Source organism: Camelina sativa, chromosome 10 (genome assembly GCF_000633955.1).
Source record: "Camelina sativa cultivar DH55 chromosome 10, Cs, whole genome shotgun sequence".
Classification (NCBI taxonomy): domain Eukaryota; kingdom Viridiplantae; phylum Streptophyta; class Magnoliopsida; order Brassicales; family Brassicaceae; genus Camelina; species Camelina sativa.
The window spans coordinates 20,458,993-20,482,108 of record NC_025694.1 but is presented as its reverse complement, the minus strand read 5'-3'; the positions used below and the strand labels follow the sequence as shown (position 1 = coordinate 20,482,108).

At 32.0% G+C, this 23,116-nt stretch overlaps 1 protein-coding gene and 1 pseudogene across 1 annotated transcript; both read right to left on the bottom strand.

The window, feature by feature from the left end:
• LOC104720546 overlaps nucleotides 1-23,116 on the bottom strand; it is a 218,764-nt pseudogene that overhangs the window by 185,241 nt on the left and 10,407 nt on the right.
• Nucleotides 21,678-23,110, bottom strand: LOC104720547 ((Z)-3-hexen-1-ol acetyltransferase-like; the record flags this gene model as incomplete). The annotated part of the gene is made up of 2 exons (XM_010438438.2): nucleotides 21,678-22,713; nucleotides 22,802-23,110. Coding segments are annotated over 2 exons (1,185 nt in total), but the record flags the coding sequence as incomplete, so codon positions are not given.

Sequence of the window (23,116 nt, the reverse complement as noted above, 5' to 3'; positions counted from 1 at the left end):
AGATACACATTACCCACCAAACCCGAATTAGAAACATACATGTTGAACATTCTTGAGAACATACTTAATCACTGAACTAACAGCTTATGCATCAAACTCACTATTAGTATCTTGGCAATCTCATTTTGAGTTCTTTACTCTAAACACTTGAGATATTTCATAACTTGTAGTCATTAGTTCTATTTGACACCTGTGAACCAAAAAATTAATATAAGAAACAAAGCATCGAAGGCAATCTTAATTGCGTAAAAACGAAAATGTATCAACTATTTAATAAGTTTTCTAGACATTCCAGTTACCGCAAATTGAGATGAAAAAAACAAAGAGATACAATCTTAAATCTCTTTATTTAGAGAAATAAAGAGATATACCACACATATCTCAATGTATAGCTTTGTTGCCGATGTGTTCTCTAGTCAAGTTCTATTCCAAACAAAATAACCTCAAAAGATTTAAAGAAAACAAATCAGAAAGTTAAACAACATGAAAAACAAATCATAAAAGCTTTGAAAAATGAGTACTAGAGTTTATGTGGGGTATGTGAATGATTTAATTAGAGTATCTATTTTTTTTTTTCACAAATTAGAGTATCTATTTATAGGCTAGGAAGGGGCGGCTAAATTTTATCACAAGTTATGTTTAATAAGATCAGATTTTTTAAAGATCTTTTTGAAAATTGAAATTAAGGCAATGAGAATATATGTGTATTAACTGTTTAGATTGTATTGATGAGATGCACAATATCTTACCAAATTAAATATGTTTATATATGTAAAATTTTAAGTTTAAATGTATGATTTTAAGGTAACGAATTGAAAGTATTCCCTAAAATATAGGTTAGCTATTTAATTTTAAATTCAGCATACAATTTTCGCATCAATGATATATTTTCAATCAAATTAATAGCATACATTAATTAAAGAATTATTGAAATTAAACATAATTAAAAATCTAATTTTAATGAACTGGAATATGCTAAGTTTTAAAGAAAAAATAAAAATTTTATATAATATATAGTATGTATATACTATGATTATTCAATTAGCATACTTTTGTTAAGAAATCTTTTTAACTCTAAAGTAAATAACGATATGTTGATATTGAAAAATACTATTAAATTAGATTTTCATAAATATATCAAAATATATACCAAATATGTTTACATTATAAATACTATCTCAAATTTAATAATTTTATTTTTATGGTAACAATTGTAAACGATTTTCATAAATATTGAGTATTTATTATTCTTATAATTAATTTCGTAATTATTGTTTCTAAAAATATAGAATTTTCGACTAACAGTTTTTGGAAACCTTTTCTAAATTGTAAATGCTAATTAAATTAATAAAAAGAAAATTTAAAGATCCGAATTTGAATTTTGAGATATTCCACCTACCTAATTTCGGGCTTATTTTCTAAATTTGAAGTTATTTGCTCCACAATTTTTGGTATTTAGGAATTTATTAGTTGTTTTGTTTCCTATTCTAGCGGATTGTTTTTTACTTGTCACCAAAATTCGAATAAACTTATGTTGATTGTTTTTTTCTTTGTAACGGTGAATATCATGTTTATTTGTAATATAATTTAGGTAATAAGACCTGATCGCCGTACAAGCATTTTCCTCGGTTTGAAGCCGAGGCGTTGCTTTTTTTTTTTAATGTAAAGTAACCATTATCTTCTTCTTTCTAGATTCGATTTCTGCAAACCCTGAAAGGTAATAAGAAAGGAGCAAGACTTGGCGATATCATTGTTGGTTCTGTGAAAGAGGCGATACCAAGAGGTAAAGTGAAGGAAGGGACTGTCGTGTATGGTGTGGTTGTGCGTGCTGCGATGCACAAAGGACACGTTGATGGAAGCCAAGTCAGGTTGGATGACAATGCGGTTGTAGCTGTGGGAATTAAGAAAAAGAATAAGAAAGTGGAGTTTAACCAACCAACTGGTACCCGAGTGTTCGGTCCTGTCCCACATGAAATGCGGCGCAAGAAACAGCTCAAGATCCTTGCTTTGGCTCAGCACATCGTTTGAGAGTATACATAACACCAGTTATGATCTCTTATGTAACTCTCATCCATCCGTCAATTAGGTTTCAGTTTCACTCTGTAAACTCTTGACTTTTCTTGTCAAGTCTAAAAGATCAATACCACCTTTCTAACCTCCACAATGAAAATGGAGAGACTTATGTTACAAGAACAACCCTCTTGAAACACCATTATTTGTTTATGTTTTATAAATCAGTTTATAGTATAGTCAGGTAATCAATAACAACAGAAAAAGGACAGTACACTATTACAACAAGTATTTATATAAAGAAGAAAATATATTACAGAAAAGTATCAAAGTGACATAAAATTAAATTACAATTCCCTTACATCTCCAATATTACAACATATCCACCTACTTTTTATGACAATCTGAAGATTAAAGTTATAAAAAGAAACACTTCTTCTCTATTCTTCTTATACATAACAAACATACACATTCAAGTAATGAAGTCCATGAGAAAAAGGAATGGACTTTTTAGCTATGCATCATCAAGGTCTTGATACTTCTTCCCCCAACATTTCGCTTCTTAATTTTATGTAAACTTGCGGAAACTTTTTTAAAAATAAGAAATATAAAATTATAATAGTGTAAGAGCTCGAGAGTACAGTGTTTCAAGATCTGGTCTTGAACTTTCTTTGAGCTTTCAAGTCGACCACTATGATCGAGATATTGTCTTTGCTTCCCTTTTGAAGAGCGAGCTTAGAGAGATATTCAGCCGCTGCTTGACACGCTGGGTTTTCCCCTACACCTCTCTCAGCTAAAGGTAGTGCTCCATTCTTCGTGTGCCAAGCCAAGATCCGCTTCCTCGCAAAGTCACAAGCTTCTAGGAAGCAAAACTTATGTGTAGTATATAACACTGGTAAAGAAATTTTGCGACAAAGAGTGGGTATGTTCTCAAAAATATTTTACATCTACATTAATAAGTATGATCACTCAATCAATAAAAAAAAGTATTAGAAGATGAAAGATAGTTATGATATGTTTTCATAATCAATATATTATAATTGAGATAATAGAATGTGAAAATAGAGTAGATGCGATAGATGAAAAATGTAAACTGGAAAATAAATAAAGAATTAATCATGAAACAATGTTAAAATAAATAGATAATTTATATATCACTTAATAAATTAAATTTTACATCTATATAGGTTTATATTTTCATATGGAATCATTATAATTATATTCAACGATTTGTATTAATAATTAAAAAAATTATAGTCCCGCAGAACACATGGGTAATAAATCTAGTATATATATATAATTAATATGATATTGACGAAAGAGACAGAATTAAATCACTATGGAGAAAGTATAAAACAATAACTTGGACAACGTTATCAATCAGTGACTATTGTTCCCACAGAAATAAAAGAAGAAAAGGAGCTGTAGAAAGAAGATAAGAATTGAGAAGAATTAAAACTAAGACCATCATCATCCGAGCAGAACTTCTCATTTCTCAAAATAATATATTTTAATTATTTTCTTTCAATTTTATTTACTTAAATAATAAATCTAAAAAAATATATTAACTTTTTAAAAATTGCCACATGTCGTGGTTGTCCAGAAAATCGGTTTCTTAGATTCTGAATAAAGAAACGTTTCTCACATTTTACCTTCCTTTATTATTATTTTATTATTACTTTTTAATTTTTAGTTAAGAATACTTCTAAGAAAAATTACCAGTAAACATGCCCCTGGAGTTAAATAAGAAATAAATATTGCCAGTATCTTTGCTTGCACGTAGTGGTGACAAAAATGTGCTAAAAAAAAACATTTACTTTGAGAAACCTATAAAGTAATACGAAGATTATAACTATAAACACAAACACACAGTAATGTTGATATACTTTTGCATCCACAAGAATTGCTTCAATACTGCGAATAATTACAGGTTTATCTACTCGATAAAAATTTCATGTCTTGGATATTATGGGGGTATATTCAAATTAAAATACTTAAGTTCAACCTTCCCTCTCAACCAATCAGAATGTTTTATCTAATATTTTATTTAAAAAAATAATTCAAAAATAATTTAAAAACAAAACATATTAAAAAAACAAATTCTGTATACTTTTATTTAAGGAAAATTAAATATTGGTTTGGTTTAGATTTTACAATTATACGAGGTTATATATCGGGTTGGTTTATAAATGAGAATTATGATTTTACAATTAAAACAAAACTATATGTCGGTTTGGTTTTACAAATGAGGTAGTTAGGGTTTATATTTTACAATTAGAACAAAATTATATGTCGGTTTGAGTTTACAAATAAGGTGGTTAGGTTTAGATTTTACAATTAGAACAAAATTATATGTCGGTTTGGGTTTACAAATGAGATGGTTAGGGTTTAGATTTTAAAATTAGAACGAAATTTTATGTCGGTTTTGGTTTACAAAAAAGATGGTTAGTGTAACATCCGTGTTTTGGGAATAAAGTTGGGATGTGTTGAGTAAACCAAAGGAGTGGATTTTTAATTAATTTTTGGTTTAATTAATTGATTTTGATTTTTAATTGAGTAAACCAAAAACCCTTAATCTCCCTCAAAGTCACGCCTCCTCTCTTCTTTTGTGCTTTTGTCGACATTGTCATCAGAGGGAGGGAGAGATTGAGAGATAACTCTTGGTGATTTGATGTAAAGGAGAAGGCAAAGGAGATCAACCTTTTCCTTTGAGTAAAGAGAGAAACATAACTGTCAGGTTTTGGGAGAAGGAGGATCCGACGGGTAAAATCCTTTCGAAAGGTACTGATTTTTGGTAGAGCTGTAGCTAAGAGATTTTCGTACACTCTACAGAAGTTAATTTGGGTTAATATTCTAGGAGATATTGGCAGTTTAATGGGGCGTTTTGTTTCAGTCGCGGATTGAGACCAGCGGGTGTTTCGGGATCGATTGCGGTTTAACCTGAGATCTGATCGTCCTGAAATTTTGTGGAACGCTTCAAGACGTGTAGACCTTGGTTGTCACCGGAGCGATTAGAAAGTTAACGATTTGTTTTGATTTCGTGGTTTCACTCGTGAGGTTATCCTTTTCTGTTTTCTTTCTAGCAGTTTGTTTTCATTGTTTGTTTGTTGTTGTGATTGGTTTTAGGAGAGAGTTTGATTTTTCTTGGATATTTGAGAGCCTCTCATATGGTTGTTGTTATTTTTCGTTAATCACTTCTTAAGGTGAGTGCATGACCATGGCTGATCTAAGCCTGTAATTCCTTGTTCTTGCTTGTTTTGTTGTTGTTTTGTGTGTTTTTCTTGCTGGGATTGGATGCTACAGGTTCCTACGGACGTTTCTGGCTTGGTTTTGAGTATTGGACGATTTGGAAGAGGTTGGGAAGCGAGATTCGACTCTCAGCTTCGAGCAGATCGTAGTTGCAGAGGGAGTATCGATCGACACCAGCAAAACGACATCGATCGACACTGTGGGGTGTTCTTGGTCGACACTTGGCTGGTGTCGGTCGACACCTCCCTTCTAGCGAGATGATGTTTGTTTTACTGGTTTATATGTTTTGTTTGTTGTTTGTTTGGAACATTGGAATCATTGTTGCTTGTGTGTATAGACCAGTAGATGGGAGGATTGCCTCAATGAGTGTTTATCAAATACTCATGCATCTCAATTAGTGTTTGTGGTGCAGGTAAAAGCAAAGTGTGATCTTGGAATCAAGGCAATGAAGAGGAGGATGTTCTAGGGACTCTATTGATTGTTGTCTGGCACTGCTAGGTTGCTAGAGTTGGGTCATTATAAAGTTGTTAGGATTGCTGGTTCTATGTTTCCTGTTGTTTGGTTAATTAATTATTGGATATTTATTGGATTATTGTTATGGTTTATGTTATCCGCTGTTGAGTGGTGTGAATATGTGACTAGTGGGTATGGGACCACTAGCTGTAGAGTATTTATTATTATTATTATTATTATTATTATTATTATTATTATTGTTATTATTATTATTATTATTATTATTATTATTATTTATTTTTTTTTAAAAACGGATCAGGTCGTTTCAGTTACGGTTTAGATTTTACAATTAGAACGAAATTATTTTCGGTTTGGGTTTACAAATGAGAGGGTTAGGGTTTAGATTTTACAATTAGAATGAAATTATATGTCGGTTTGAGTTTATAAATAAGATGGTTAGGGTTTAAATTTTATAATTAGAATGAAATTATATATCGGTTTGGGTTTATAAAAGAACGGTTTGGGGTTTGGGAAACCTAGGGGTCGATATAAAAGGCTTATTGTCGACGCCCTTGACTTGTTTAGCCATTTTTACCTTCTACAAAAGAGAGAAAGAGTTTTCCAGAGAGTTCATATGAAATCAGTGCCTTTTCTTGAGAGATCTTTTCCTATGGTTGGAGATCTGTGGCCGTGAACGTGTTAGGAACGTGCTGTGGCGTTGTCTCTTGTCGTGTTTGGTCTATTTTCTCGATGCTAGGATGTAGCACCGGTTGATGCAAGGATGTTGCATCGGTCGACACAAGGATGTTGTGTCGGTCGACGCAAAGAGTGCGTAGATCGATGCAAGTGCAGAGAGTCGGTGCGTTTGTTCGGAGATTTTTGGTTTGCTTGTTTCTTTGTGTATTTGATTGTGCTTGTCTTTTCAATTCTGTATATAGCCTAGTAGATGGGAGGATCGATGCAAGTGCAGAGAGTCGGCGCGTTTGTTCATATCCAAACCGTCCCGCTATATAATCTCGTCCCTTAAGCATATTAGTAAAATTTTATATCCGATATTGAACGTTATATAAACACTTTTTAAAAAACTCGATTGAATACGTCTGTTTTAGAAAATTCAAATTGCAACATATGCAAAAAAAAACCTTCTATTTTTACTATACATATGTATTATGTAATAAAATATTTTTAGAAACAAATGAAATCATATAAAGATGAATGCAGAGAAAGAATTTGAAAAATGGTAATTGAGATTTATTATGAAACGATTTTAGGAACTTTTTGTTAAATATGATAAATATTAGTTTCGAATTTAGGTAAATAGTTTAAAACTCCAAAAAAATTTTACAAAATTTCCTTACAAGATGTTTATATATGTATATATTATAATAATACTGGAAAATAACAATTTTAGCCGAAAGAAAATTTTAAAACATCAGCCACCGAGGCTTATTCTAAAAGAAAATTTCCATTACTTTTTAAACTTTGACTCAACACTCAAATTTCATAATTTTTTTGATCCTAGCCAGTGATCAATTAAGCTTGACACATAACCTTACTATACATTAGAACAAGTGAAAGAATTAGGTATGAGTATGTAGGGAAAACATTGAAATATCTAATTATATATTTTGTATCTACTATTATTTCTTTTTTTGGTTTTGAAGATTTATCAATACTGAAATGAATTACTATATGGATTACTAACCGCATTGCTTCAGCGAGCCCATAACTCAGTAGATCCTTTTCTTTTCTTTTCTTTTTTTAACATACAACATCTCTAGATCTTTGTTATATCAAAAAGATGTAACTGTTTTAGTCCACATTTTCATAAAAAAGGTTAAATACACGAGAAACAAAAAGATTTCAAGCAATGACGGAGAAAAATTATCAAATTAATTTATCACCCGGTTTCTAGGAAGTTTATTTTCTTTCTCATATGGTATTTGCCTAACATTATGCGCATAAAGTTTGCCATTATTCATCCGCCCACAAGATTCTTCCATAGATGGATTTGAAATTGCGGTCAATGTTGCAAATATCGGTCTCACCATGTTGTACTTCACAACATATAATCAAAATTGGGAACAATGAAGATGATGAAGGGGGCTTTTGTGATAATCAAAATACAGTTATTTAGTATCCTATATAAATGCATGTTTTTCACCACCATTATCTTCATCATCTACATCAGTTTTGATATTTCTTTATCTTTCGTGAAGCATAACATGGTGAAACCAATCATTGCGACCTCCACCGTAATTCCATATCCACCTGGCGAGCCTGATGCGCATAGCATTATGTAAATAATTGATCATAGTTCACAAAATATAATGAAAAAATAGAAATGATGAAGGGGATGAAGATAGTGATGGTGAAAAACACGTATATGTATACATAGAGAGCTAGAGTAAATAACGACCAATAATTATCATTTAAGAGAATGCTAATATAACTAGATTCGATACTTGTATTAAGACTCAGAGGGAAAAAATAATTGGAACATTAATTCTACAACTTTGGTAAATGTATATCTCTTTGAGTTTATGCAGCTTGAATAAGGAATAACTAGTCAAGGAAATATCTTATGAAGGCCACGTGCCACATAGAAAAAATATGATGACCAATTGTCATGGCGCATTTCATAATAGTTTAAGAAAATCAGTCGCCAACGTTTTCCATGAAATGCACCATGCCAATTGGTCATCATATTTTTTATGTGGCACGTGGCTTTCATGAGATACTTCTTTGACTAGTTGGAAACATAAAGAGATATACATTTACCAAAGCTGTAGAACTAATGTTCCAATAATTGTTTCCCTCCTTAAGATTCTTAATACAAGTATTGAATCTAGTTATATTAGCATTCTCTTAAATGATAATTATTGTTCGTTATTTACTCTAGCTCTCGCTCTATATATATATACACATGTTTTTTACCACCACTATCTTCATCCCCTTCATCATTTCTTTTTTTTCATTATATGTTGTGAAGTATGATAAAGTGAGACCAATTCTTACAAACTCAACCACAATTTCATATCCATCTATGGAAGAATCTTGTGTGACGATGGAACCTCATATGCTTATAAAAACATAACATGAGATCAGTGTTTATAAACTTATATCCTCAACCTAGCCCCATGTTTTCTTGTAGTAATTTTACATATTTTGTATCTACTATTATTTCTTTTTTTGGTTTTGAAGATTTATCAATACTGAAATGAATTACTATATGGATTACCAACCGCATTGCTTCAGTGAGCCCATAACTCTGTAGATCCTTTTCTTTTCTTTTCTTTTTTGAACATACAACATCTCTAGATCTTTGTTATATCAAAAAGATGTAACTGTTTTAGTCCAGATTTTCATAAAAAAGGTTAAATACACGAGAAACAAAAAGATTTCAAGCAATGACGGAGAAAAATTATCAAATTAATTTATCACCCGGTTTCTAGGAAGTTTATTTTCTTTCGCATATGGTATTTGCCTAACATTATGCGCATAAAGTTTGCCATTATTCATCCGCCCACAAGATTCTTCCATAGATGGATTTGAAATTGCGGTCAATGTTGCAAATATCGGTCTCACCATGTTGTACTTCACAACATATAATCAAAATTGGGAACAATGAAGATGATGAAGGGGGCTTTTGTGATAATCAAAATACAGTTATTTAGTATCCTATATAAATGCATGTTTTTCACCACCATTATCTTCATCATCTACATCAGTTTTGATATTTCTTTATCTTTCGTGAAGCATAACATGGTGAAACCAATCATTGCGACCTCCACCGTAATTCCATATCCACCTGGCGAGCCTGATGCGCATAGCATTATATAAATAACTGATCATACTTCACAAAATATAATGAAAAAATAGAAATGATGAAGGGGATGAAGATAGTGATGGTGAAAAACACGTATATGTATACATAGAGAGCTAGAGTAAATAACGACCAATAATTATCATTTAAGAGAATGCTAATATAACTAGATTCGATACTTGTATTAAGACTCAGAGGGAAAAAATAATTGGAACATTAATTCTACAACTTTGGTAAATGTATATCTCTTTGAGTTTATGCAGCTTGAATAAGGAATAACTAGTCAAGGAAATATCTTATGAAGGCCACGTGCCACATAGAAAAAATATGATGACCAATTGTCATGGCGCATTTCATAATAGTTTAAGAAAATCAGTCGCCAACGTTTTCCATGAAATGCACTATGCCAATTGGTCATCATATTTTTTTATGTGGCACGTGGCTTTCATGAGATACTTCTTTGACTAGTTGGAAACATAAAGAGATATACATTTACCAAAGCTGTAGAACTAATGTTCCAATAATTGTTTCCCTCCTTAAGATTCTTAATACAAGTATTGAATCTAGTTATATTAGCATTCTCTTAAATGATAATTATTGTTCGTTATTTACTCTAGCTCTCGCTCTATATATATATACACATGTTTTTTACCACCACTATCTTCATCCCCTTCATCATTTCTTTTTTTTCATTATATGTTGTGAAGTATGATAAAGTGAGACCAATTCTTACAAACTCAACCACAATTTCATATCCATCTATAGAAGAATCTTGTGTGACGATGGAACCTCATATGCTTATAAAAACATAACATGAGATCAGTGTTTATAAACTTATATCCTCAACCTAGCCCCATGTTTTCTTGTAAGACTAGTCAAGTTAGTCATCAATTTCACAAAAATATCAATGTTCACTAGTTCCTTGAATAAAAGTTATTTTCTAACAATAATTTTATATAAAAATATAGATGATCTTGTATCTTTACTCTTTTCAACTTATCTCTTCAACCACAATTTTCTTCATGATTAGAGCATGAAGAAGAAAGTAGCGGTTGTTCCAATTGATGTACAAGTGTACCACATGAAAGCCTTTGTTCGTTTCCATTGTATACAACAAGGCAGATCATATTGAAGAGACTAGTCATGTTTAAAATATAAAACCATGATTAGTTATAACACGTTTAAAATGTTCACAAGCTAATAACTTATGTTAATTCTAATATTGATATGTATTTGCTCATATTTTCTCCCTCCACTAGAGAAATCAAACTAGAACCAATAATACCTTGTAAAAATAGTTTTTTGAAAGCATATATAAGAAAACAATTAATATTAAGTCTTCTACCCCAAATAATTGTAAAAACACATTCTTCAGTTTGGCCTAATATATGTTACCTTTCAACCACTAAAAAGTCAAAACCTTTTCAGAAGAAAATAAATTCTTCCTCCAAAGCTAAAACTACCCAAAATGATGTGTTTTTATACCTCATAAAGCCTCCTCGACCATTGCCTCTCGTTTATCATCGTGATTTTATATCATCTCAATTATGTTTATCATTTATGCTATCTCCACTTTCTAAAAAATTTAAATCATCTCCTATCAAAAACAAAGCATGCATATTTTATAAACTGTCATAAGGACATTAATTTGAAAGTTAACACGCATCACACTATCGATGAAAAAATAAATGGTTCACATATTTATTAAAGAAGAAAAATTATTATATAATTACGTTATTTATCTTTTATTTGAAATTGCAAAGAAAATATCTTCTTCTAACAAAATGTAGTATGAAATCCTATAATTTTTCTGAGGGAATTCAATGATTTACATGACACCTATGTGAACACACAAAATAATCTTTCATGACTCAATACTTCCCATTGTTGATATAAATGGTTTTTAATTAAGTCCAAAATTTTCTGAAAACGTAAACAAAAATAACATAAAGGACACACCACGGTACCCATATCCTCCAAAATTTGTCAAACTACCCACATAATATACTAATGCAATTGGATCGACAAAGCAAATAAAATCGAACATGAACTCTTTAAAAAAAAAAGTAAACATGAATTGATATAATCAAATTGAGTAAGAGTATTGAATAACACATTTTAAATAATATTTCGTTAAAAATAACTTGTAAACATACAGAGAAACTAAAATCACATTCAGTAGTATCCAAAATTCAAAGCTATCATACAATAAAAACCAATAGTGTATAATGTGAGATCCATGTACAAATATATTGTTAGATCTATATGCCTTACTACTCATAAAAAAAAATCCATCTTAATATTTGGAAAACAAATCAAAATAGAACATGAGTTTACCTACTCAAACACCAAACTTTAAATAAAAAGGTTGATACTTTGATTAGTACTCAATTGCAAGAAAATTATACTTATACTTCACATCTTATCAATTATTGAATAAGAAACATTTTCTTTTTCTGGAATTTCTCTTGGATGACTCAGAAACAAGAAAATATGAAGAGCTGAAAGATAGATGTATACATGAGAGTGGTTGGGTAAAATAGTGTCAGAGCGTTGCGTATAGATTAAAAGAGACAATGAAAACAGAAAGAGCTTAGAGATCAATTTTCTTGAGAGATAGATTTGTTCTGGATATGAGCAAATAGACTTTTGTTGGATATTTATACAAGACTATTAGCCTCTCTTTCATTAGACAAAAGAAGGTTAAAATCCCATTAATTAGACATTTAAGAAAAATGAATCTCTTCATTAATGGAAAGATATCTTTGCACTTTGAGGATATCTATACAATCACATTAAACATTAGTCTCTCTCTCATTAGTCAAAAGAAGATAAGAAATCCATTAGTTGGGCAATTAAAGGAAGGGAGATCTACTTAGATGTTATACATTTTAGGTAATATTACCAGAATCTACAAGAAAAGATTTTATTACTAGAATATTTCGGGTATTTTCATAATACTCAGCGTGCCCTTGTTTTATGTTACCGGAAAAAACGTAATTACAAAAATGCCATTGCCACGTCAGACGCCACGTCAGAAATTGCTGACGTGTATTAAATAACTCAGCCGTAACGCGTTATAGAGGTATTGACGGCTGAGTTATAGGTATGTTGCGGCTGATTTATGGAAAAACATTTGAATAAGAGTGGACGGTTTACTTAGAGCATAACTCAGCCAAGCGTTACGGCTGACTTATTAAAATATGGCTGAGTTATGAACTAACTTATCCATCCTTACGGCTGAGTTTTCACCCGATGGTTGAATTTTCAAAATTTTGGCTGAGTTATCACTACGACATGCCTGAATTAACTTTTTCCGCGTGACTGAGTTATGAAAAACGTCTGACTTATGAGATGTAGTTACGGCTGAGTTATGGTTAAAAACTATAACTCAGACATGATAGGCCGACTTATCGTACAACTCGGTCATTTCACGGCTGACTTAGTAGCAAAAGATTAATTACTAGAATATTATTCAGTTACGGCTGACTTATTAAACGATACGGCTGAGTTACATATTTTCAGTTGATGAAGCGGCTGAATTTTGCTGCCATTTTTTTGCTTTTTAATTATTATAATATTATTCATGTTGTGACTGATTTATAATTTGTTTGATGGCTGAGTTTTATTTAGGCTGAGTTATAATTTGTTTAATGGCTAACTTGCCACGTCAGACGCATCATCCATGTCAGCATTCCATGTCATCATTTTTCTTCTCCGGAAATACGAAATGTCGTTCCTTCGACTCTTGTTCTTACATGGTTTTTACCTTCTTCTTAACCTTGTTCTTCTACTTCTTCTTCACTTGCTTCTTCACCTTCTTCTTCACCTTGTTCTTCTACTTCTTCTTCACCTTGTTCTCTATTTTCTTTCATGGATCCAGTTCCGATACTAGTTGTTTCCGGTAATTGGGTAAAGAAACAAAGAGATGTATTTAACGCCGACGATAGAGGGTGTATAGTTGTGCAGATATATGGAAGCACAACATACGACAGGCTTGTGGAACTTGTTCTTGAAGACTACGGATTGGACGCGTTTAGCCATGAGCTAAATGCATGCTCTCGATGTAAACAAGTTGGGCACAATGTGAAAACTTGTCCAATGCAGTATTATTGTAATACATTTGTTTTATTTTGTGTAATAACTCAGGCATCAAGCATTATAATTCAGCCGTCATATTAATCGACGAGACCTTTTGTTTTCCCGTAAATACTGTAACTCAGTTGTCAAGTAATATAAATCAACTGTTTGCTTTCAAATTATTTATTGTGATAACTCAGCCACAAAACATTATAACTCAGTCGTTATATGAATCGACGAGACCTTTCGTCTTCCCGTAAATAATATAACTCAGCCGTTAAGTTTTTTTTATCGGGTTGTGACGTGGAAAATGGAAAATGATGTGTATTATAATTTGCTGATGTGTATTTTTTTTATTTTTTTAAATCAAAATCGAAAAATTAAACCCAAGGGGTAAATTGTAATTACACTTAGGACACTAAACATTTGAGTAATTTTTAGAAGATTGTTAGATATGAGGAATAAACAAACTTTTGGATAACATTTGAGTAAGTTTTTTCTTAAAAGAAATATATCTTTACGCTTTGAATATAATTTAAGTGATGTTTTATGCAATCAAATTAAACATGTCTCTCTCTCATAAGTCAAAATGAGTTAATTAAAGGAAATATATCTTTACACTTTGAATTTAATTTAAGTGATATATGCAATCAAATTAAAATATGTGTTTTTTTTTTAAATTTAACGATTTCATCTTTTATTATAATTATTGGTTGATAAATTTTCACTCAAGATGAAATTTATTTTATTTTTTAAATTATTTTATCAGAAAAATACATTTACTTATTATAATCGTTCATTGGATATTTTCACTTTGGATCATTTAGTCATAATATTTGTTTATGAGTAATATAAATATCAATAACTGTTACGATGCTTGTTACTCTTTACAATAACTTTTCATACAGTATCTTATACTTATAATACATACAAATTATTTAATAATTTTCCTTGATACAAATAAAGTTGCCTCAATTCATTATGAATTTTCATTTAATAATTTTTAATTAAAATTGAATCTTTTTACCATATTATTTTTTTATAATAAGTTTTTATTTTGATGGTTGTGTTTTTGAAACTCACAGTTACTATATGTTTAGTATTTATTAAGTTTTAGCCCTAGTTGTTACCCCACAATTTCAAATTATAGGATGTTTTAGTTAAAACACACACTTTAATAAATAGTTACTTTTAAAAAGTTTAACCAATCATAAATAAAACTGCATAATATAAAAAAGAAAATCTATATATTAAACAAAAGAAGAAGCTATAAGCTCCTAAGGCTGTCCACATCGGCTTTAAAACAACCAATAGAGATTCAACATGTCACTAATTAACATTTTTAAAAATATAGCAGTTTTCTAGATTATTTTTTTTAGAAAAATAAAAGATAAATCAAGAAAAATAAAAGACATATGTACAGCGTCCCACATCGGCTAAAAATGTTTTACACATTGGTTCAGAATCATTATAAATAAGACTAATATAGTTCCAACTACGAATGAACAGAAAAACTTGATTTATCAATTGTCTAAATTTAAAAGTTTTATTCGGCTGAATATGATGTTTTATTTGAGCAAATAAAAACTTTTAAAAAGCTTCAAATATTATAATATTTAATTCTTCTTAAAAAAGGAGATATAAACTCCTAATAGGTTGTCCACATGTGATTTAAAACAATAATCGGGATTGGACACTTCATTAATTAACAATTTCGAAAAATATAACAGTTTTATATATTATTAAGATTTTTAAAGAAGAGAAAGGAGCTATAAGCTCCTTATAGTGTCCACATGGGATTTAAAACAATAAACTGGAATTGGACACTTCATTATTTAACATTTTGAGAATACAACAGTTTTATATATTAATAAGATATTTTTAAGAAGAAAAAAAAAGTTTAATCTATAGAAATAAAATAATTATGTACAACTTTCCATACCGGACGACGAACGAAAAGTAAGTGGTGTAGAACTTTAAAACAAAAAGATTTTGAATGATTATTCAATGAAAAAGCTAGGAAGCTAGAGGACGAGGAAGAGGAAGAATTAAAGTATAACGAAGAAGTGGACAAAATTTATGTGGTAATTTAAAACAAAAATATTCTTAATGATTATTTACCGGAAGAAAGCGAGAAATCAGACAATAAATATGAAGAACGAGAGTATAACGAAGAAGCAGACAGTGAAAGTAAATGTGACAACTATCATGCAAAATTGACAATAAAGATGAAAAGAAAGATAATGACGAGTAAATGAAAAAATATGAACACATAATTGGTGGTGTTCAATTGAATACGAAAAAACCAAAATTGGTTCATGATTTTTTTGGTCAATGTTCTCTAGTAAAAAACACATGTATAGCCACCAATATATTTGTAGCTGAGCCTAAATATTCGTGGCTATAAGCAAAAAATGTCACGAATAGTCACAAAAATATATCGTAGATATAGCGTCATAACAAAATTATTTTCGTTGCTTTTCGTGGCTGTATAGTCACGAATTTGTCACTTCCCATTCGTGACAAAATTTAGCTACGAAACGATCTAACTACGAAGGTATCACGATTACTTTGTAACTAACCGCAGCTACGAAATGTCACAATTATTAGTGGCTATATTAGCCACGAATTGGTCACACTATTGTTTGTGAATTACTAAAAATAAAAACCTGTAACAAAAAGCCAAATTCTCAAAACATGAAATCCAAATAGTGATATTTTACATTACCATAAGTAGTTTAATGTTTACATATTACCAAAAAAATACTTGCTAAACAACAATTAGTCTCATCTTACGTACCAAAAATACTTACTAAAAAATAGTAAGTTATACCAAAAGGACTTACTAAATAACAGTAAGTTGTACCAAAATACTTGCTAAATAAAAGTCTATCCGTTAGAAAGTTTTAACAAAAAACACTTAACCATCTCTTCCCAAAAGTTAAATACCTAATGATGCACACCATGCATCTAAGTTGCCTTGGTGTGAAGCTGGAGTAGGAGTTGTAGAAGCTTGAGCAGGAGCAGGAGCAGCAGGAACAGGAGCTTCAGGAGCAGGACCAGCAGTAGCTGGAGCAGTAGTAGCTGGAGAAGGAGGAGCAGCAGCAGAGGGTTGACTAATTCCAAGAGACTGCATGATAAGGTTAAGTGCTTGTCGTGATACAACCAACTCTTCCATCACCGTTCCCATGTTAGTATTCAAATCTCCAAAATTGGTGTTGAGTGTCTTGAAGCTTGTCTCCAAACTAGAGATGCGCACTTCCATGTTCAGGTTGCGAGAAATAGAAGCAGCTACTTTCTCAGATGGATTGATTTCCCGGTATTGAACACTGTCGATTCCATAGACATACCCATTTTTAGATTGCCCACGCTGTGAGAGTAACAAAACAAATATCAAACGATATTCAAAAGCAAACATATAAACTTAACCAATCAAACAAAACAAAAAGAGAGCAAGACATTTCACCAATATATAAATACCATAGAGCATGAGGTGTGGCTGGGATTCTCTTACAAACTAACCATAAAGCTCCATTGAGTTTCCTTGGGTGGAGATGTGACTGGGATTCTCTTTCAGGAGCACTCAGCAATGCATCGAGAGTTCACTGGCTGTAGTTTTTTGCGTGTGAAGATGCTGCGTTTGAGAACGTGTGGCTCCAGGCGGTATGGCACTTAGTGGCATCCATCTTCGTTGCAGCTCTGTAGTTAGAAGCACAAAACAAACAAAAATAGTTGCTGTTAATGACAAGTCAAGTAAACAAATCTACAAAATTTAGTTAAGTTTAAACATAGAACAAAGCCAAGTTTAGAATCCACATCTACAAATCCTAAGCATCAAAAACATGTTCTTAAGAGTAGCAAATAATAACACAGAACAAACAAATGACAACACTTAAAACAAATCATAAGTGTCGGAAGAGATAAACCATCAAATGAACAATATCTAAACACCATAAATAGAGCAGCAAACAAGAATAAAAAACCAAAAAAAAATCGAACACATACTCAGCCAACCTAAACAATATAAACAAAGCTAAGTGTCGGAAGATATAAACCAGGAAAAGAACAATCTATAAACATCATAAATAGAGGAGCGAACAAGACTTTAAAAAACAATGATATCAAGCACTTACTCAATACACAAGAACAATATGAACAAACCTATTTGTCGACAATGATAAACCATCAAACTAGAATTAAAAAAAAAAACAAAATTGAACACTTACTCATGTTTAAAATTCAAAATCAAAAATATCTAAACATCATCAAGTTGAAAACGTGCTCATATCAAAATATTAAAGAACAATATGAACAAATCAAATCCTAGAAACCCCTAAACTGACACAAAAATAAAAGATCTAAAAAACCTTAGAGTAAAATAGGAATAGAGCATGGACACAAAAAGAGAAGAGACAGAACAAGTAATTAGAGAAAGGAAGAAGAAGAAGAAGCATAAGAAGAAGAATTGATTACTATGAAGAAGAAAAACAGAACTCGTAAATAGACACCGTCAGTTACATGCTAGACCAGACTCGGAGGATCGTGGTGGACGGTGGCCGGAGAGACTCATTGCTGTTTGTGAAGAGATCGATCGGAGAGATAGGGGACAACAGATTCAACGGAGGCAAGAAGGAGCTAAGAGTTTTTTTTCTTATTTTGTCTAAGGGAAAAAATCCGATAAATATGCTATCTAATTTTCTTTTGGCCATTTAATTCCTGTAGTTATTAAATTTCTCAAAAAATACGTGGTTTAACTTTCGTTGTCTTTAAAAACATTCATTTAATTAATAACGGTAGATCCATACTTACGACATAACGACTGTTAACTCTAATAACGGAAATATTAACCAGGATTAAAATATAACCCCACATGGTTAATTAGAGGGAACTAAAGACATTGTTGCCCTCTTCTTCTTCCCCCAAATCGATTTCGAGTTGAACCCTAAAACCCTAAACATTACAATTGAAATTAACAATGGTTTCATACCTCATCTTTCAATCGATTCTTGCAACGAACACACCACACAATCAACCAGAACAGCAACTATCATCGCAATCAAAGGAATTCGGGATTTGAAGTTTGAGAAGAAAAATCGCTTTTAGGGTTCTAGGGTTCTAAAACTCGAAATCGATTTGGGGGAAGAAAAAGAGGGCAACAGTGTCTTTAGTTCCCTCTAATTAACCACGTGGGGTTATATTTTAATCGTAGTTGACATTTCCGTCATTAGAGTTAACAGTCGTTATGTCGTAAGTATGGATCTACCATTATTAATTAAATGAAGGTTTTTAAAGACAACGAAAATTAAACCATGTGTTTTTTGGGAAATTTAGTACCTAGAGGAATTAAACGGCCAAAAAAAGTTAGATGGCGTATTTTTCGGGTTTATTCCCTTTGTCTAAGTGTGTCGGTGTGAACGAAGAAGGGGCTTTAGGTTTGTATATAATTAAAACTAAAATTACTATTAAGCCAAAATTTTCATTTAACCGGAAAACATAATTGGTGGACTAGTCACAAAATTGTCACGAATGGTTTTAGTGGCAACATTTTAGTCACAATTTAGCTACGAACGACATTAGTGGCTTTACAGCCATCTCACTTTCCCTTCGATGGGATGGATAATTCGGTGGAAATGTCACGAATAGGCCATGAAGGGACTTTGTGGCACTGATTTAGTCATCTTAGTTTTCCGCGGTACAGTGTAGCGGGATGGATAATTCGGTGGAATAACTACAACAGAGCCACGAATTTTGTCATGACTATTTAGCCACGAAAGTTTGTGTGACGTTATAGTGACAAATATGGTCACGCTGAGGATTCATGTCAATTTCGTGGCTAATTTGTCACGAAGTTGCTATGAAATTTGTTGGTGGTTTATTCGTGGCAGATATATTTTTAGTCACGATGATGGGTGACAAAAACATGGCTATACGTTTTTTTTTACTAGTGTAAATTTGAAGCTTCTAGTTTTGTTTTCTTTCAATCATGTAATGGGATCCAAAGCTTAACAATTTTTAGTTACTTTGTAATTAAGTGTCCTCATTCACAATGTTTGCTTGCTTTTCATTTATTTTAAACTGATGGCGAGAGCTTCGGAGTCCGGACCACCAAAGGAAGTCCCCACGCCACAGGTTTCTCAACCTTCACTATCTGCCTTGGTCCATCTTTCTTCAACACCTTTCCTCATTTCTATAACAACGACAGAGAGTATTTTAGTCGTTGATAGCGTATTACACAAGTTGTATAAATTGTGTAATAAGTGTAATGCTTCTGACTCAATTAGGATGTCCCATAATTTGGTTTAGATAGTCTATCATGTGGCGCATGATATATATAAACCACTCGATATAGAAAATAAGCTCTTGAGAATGTCACGTGATCCTATCCAAGAAGAATAATGTCTTGGTGGTCTGCAATTATTCAACCTTTAAATCTTGTCTTTAACTCAATAATTAATTATATGATCAATAATATATTTCACTGATAACGTAACGTCTCGAGTCCAGGGCTCAGTTTATTAGAAAAAAGAAACATTTGCTTAAGTCATCAAATTTTGGAGGCATATATTTACTCTTAACAGAGTTTATATAAATATGTATGTTTATAATAGGAAACAAATATTGGATTTCAACAATCCATTGAGATGCCCACATGGGCTTAATTAATTAATTAAAAAAACAAACGATTACTCCGACACTTTACTTGTTTAATTTAAAGTCTTAAAAAATGTTAGGGAAAATTAGAAATAAAGAAAGGTTTTTCCAAACGTTTGTCATATACACTTTTTTTTAAATTGTCAATTGTGACGAAAATACCCTTACTAATAGATATAGTAAAGTTTTTAGGAGTTTAAACCAAAAAACAAACAGAAAATTTATGTTAGTATATAATTGTGTAAAAAAAGTTTTGAAAAAAAAAATGTTTTGGGTGTCAAAAATCAGTTTGTAAATTGATGATTTCTGATCTAAATTGTTCAGAAAAGAATTTCTACGATTTTTTCAAATTTTGAAACATTTAGATTATTCATTCTACAGTTTGTACATGTTCTACGAAGTTTAGACAGAAAATTTGTTCTAAAAACTCCAGAACCTGAATTTTGTATGTTCTACAAAATTAAGAATATGTATTCTACATTTTTCTTCATTCTACATCAATTCAGAATATATTTTCCACGTTTTACCATGTATACTAAAAGAAGTAGAAGATATATCGTAGACTTTTTAGAATTTATAATTTGTAAAACTTAGAATATCATAGAAATAGAAAGAAAATAAATTAAATTAGGTATGTGAATATTTTTTGAATAATTTTAATTTATGGTTACGATTCTGTATTTATTGTTTAGATATGTTCTAATATATTTTAGAATGTATTCTTAGTTTTTTAGAAGGTAGAGAAATACAAAAAATTGACATTCGACATGACCTATAGGTTATTTACCCTCTCTTCCACTTTCCACGAAAATTTCACTTACTTGTTTGTGATGCAAATCTATGTTATTTGTGGTGTATGGACACTGGATGCCAACAAGGAGTTGAGATTTATTGATGATGAAGAAAAGCAAGATTTGAAACTAATTTTGACGTTCTTTCAAATTTTGTTAATTATAACTTTGATGGATATTTGTTAGATTAGTCTAGTCATTGAATATTCACTTGGACTTTGGATGCATACCATATGGTTTTCACAAAAGCAAACTTGTTCATGTTTAATTGTTTTCGGTTACAAAAGATAACACAAGTGACACTAAGTCTCGTTGACACAAATTACAAGTGACACAAGTGCTGAAGTGCTAAACATAACCAAACCACTTTTGATTATTGAATCAAATAAATTGTAGTTTTTTTTTCTCTCAAATTAGGATTTGGAGGAAAAAATCAATTAAAGGGTTAATAACTAATTAAGGGGTTTCCCTTCTAGTTAGAATAACTAATTAAATAATTAAAGGGTTTCATTTTTTCAATAAAGTAATTTTATTTTTTTAGTTAAGGATATAATTGACTAAATTTTTTCTGTAAAACCTATTTCACCAAACTTATTTATATAAAGTATAGATGGACAAACTTTTAATAAAACATCCTTTATTTCTAATTTTCCCAAAAATGTCTTATCAAAAGAAATTAAAATATTTATTGAAGCAGTATTAGATTTTCTTGAAACAGTTGAAACAGTCGCTTCTTATATCTCTTAGTGTTGGCATGGCTCGGTCTCGACTCAGCTCTTAGAGCACATGTAGCTCTGCTATGAACCTCTCCATCGCCCTTACAGGCAAGCTAATCGCCACAACGGTACCTGTCTCACCTTTTTTATTCTCAAACGGCACATAGAAACTCACTCCCGGAAAAACTGCGATACCGGCCTTAGCGTTTCCACCATACACCGGCTTGCCCCACGGCCCAAATTCAACTTTTCCCAAATCAAAATGTCGCAAATCAGATATTATGTAGTTCCCCGCCAACACAAACATAGGCCGGCCTCTTGTCGCCATTAGGGCTGTTACCGAGCGGACGTAGTCCTCCGTTACAATGGTTTTCGTTTTTTGTATCAACCTCAAAGCAAACTCAAGAGGTTTCTCCATAAGATCTCTTGCTGTGGCTATTGCCGGGGGAAAGACGAACGCGTTTCCATAGTAACCCGGCGATAGCGGTGGGTTTAGAAGCTTGGAACGAGAGTTGATGAGGCACATAAGTCGCATCTCAGTGTTGGGGTCAGGATTCAACGCGATTGTCCGACAACGCCATAAAAATGACGACAACGCTTCAAATGAGGTATTGTGGAGATCATGCGGAAGGAGTCTCCGTATGGCTGAGATCTCTTCCGCCCTAAAGAAGAAAGACCGGCTAACCAAAGGTTCTTCCGCCCCTTCCTCATTGATTCCTACCTGATCTTCGTACTCAAGGTGCGTGTTGGTCACACGTGCCTCGGAAGCACTCGCAGTCAACAAATGTCGGTCCCATACGGGTGGAACCGAGGGCTCCTGAAGCCCACACGCCAACTCGCATAGTGACTTTAGAAAAAGCGACAAGCCGGCTCCATCGGTCATGGTGTGGTTGAAACGGATGGCAAATATAAATCCGCCGCATTTCAAGCGCGTGACCTGCATGCTAGTCCCTTTGAAGTTTTAATAGTATAATTTAACCAACTTTTTTTTAAAAAAAATTTCTTTTAAAAACAAAATAATTTACCTGAAACAGAAGCAATGGAGTGTTGAGCACATCGGTTGAACCTTCCACGTCAAAGAGAAGCTCTTTTATGCAAGGGAAAGGAGGGAGAAGCGCATCAGCTTCCTCCAACTCTGTAAGCGCAACGTCAGCTTCAGCCTCGATGAACAAAACGCCTTCACCGGTACATTCCACCGCGAGTTTCTGGTTGGAAAGTTCCCGGAGCCTACCAGCGAACGGATAGTAGTAAACCAGCGCCTCGGCTAGGGCTTTCTTTATAACTTTGACCGGGTCAAGATTACTTGTAAGATTAGGTCTATAGAAAAATATAAATGGAAT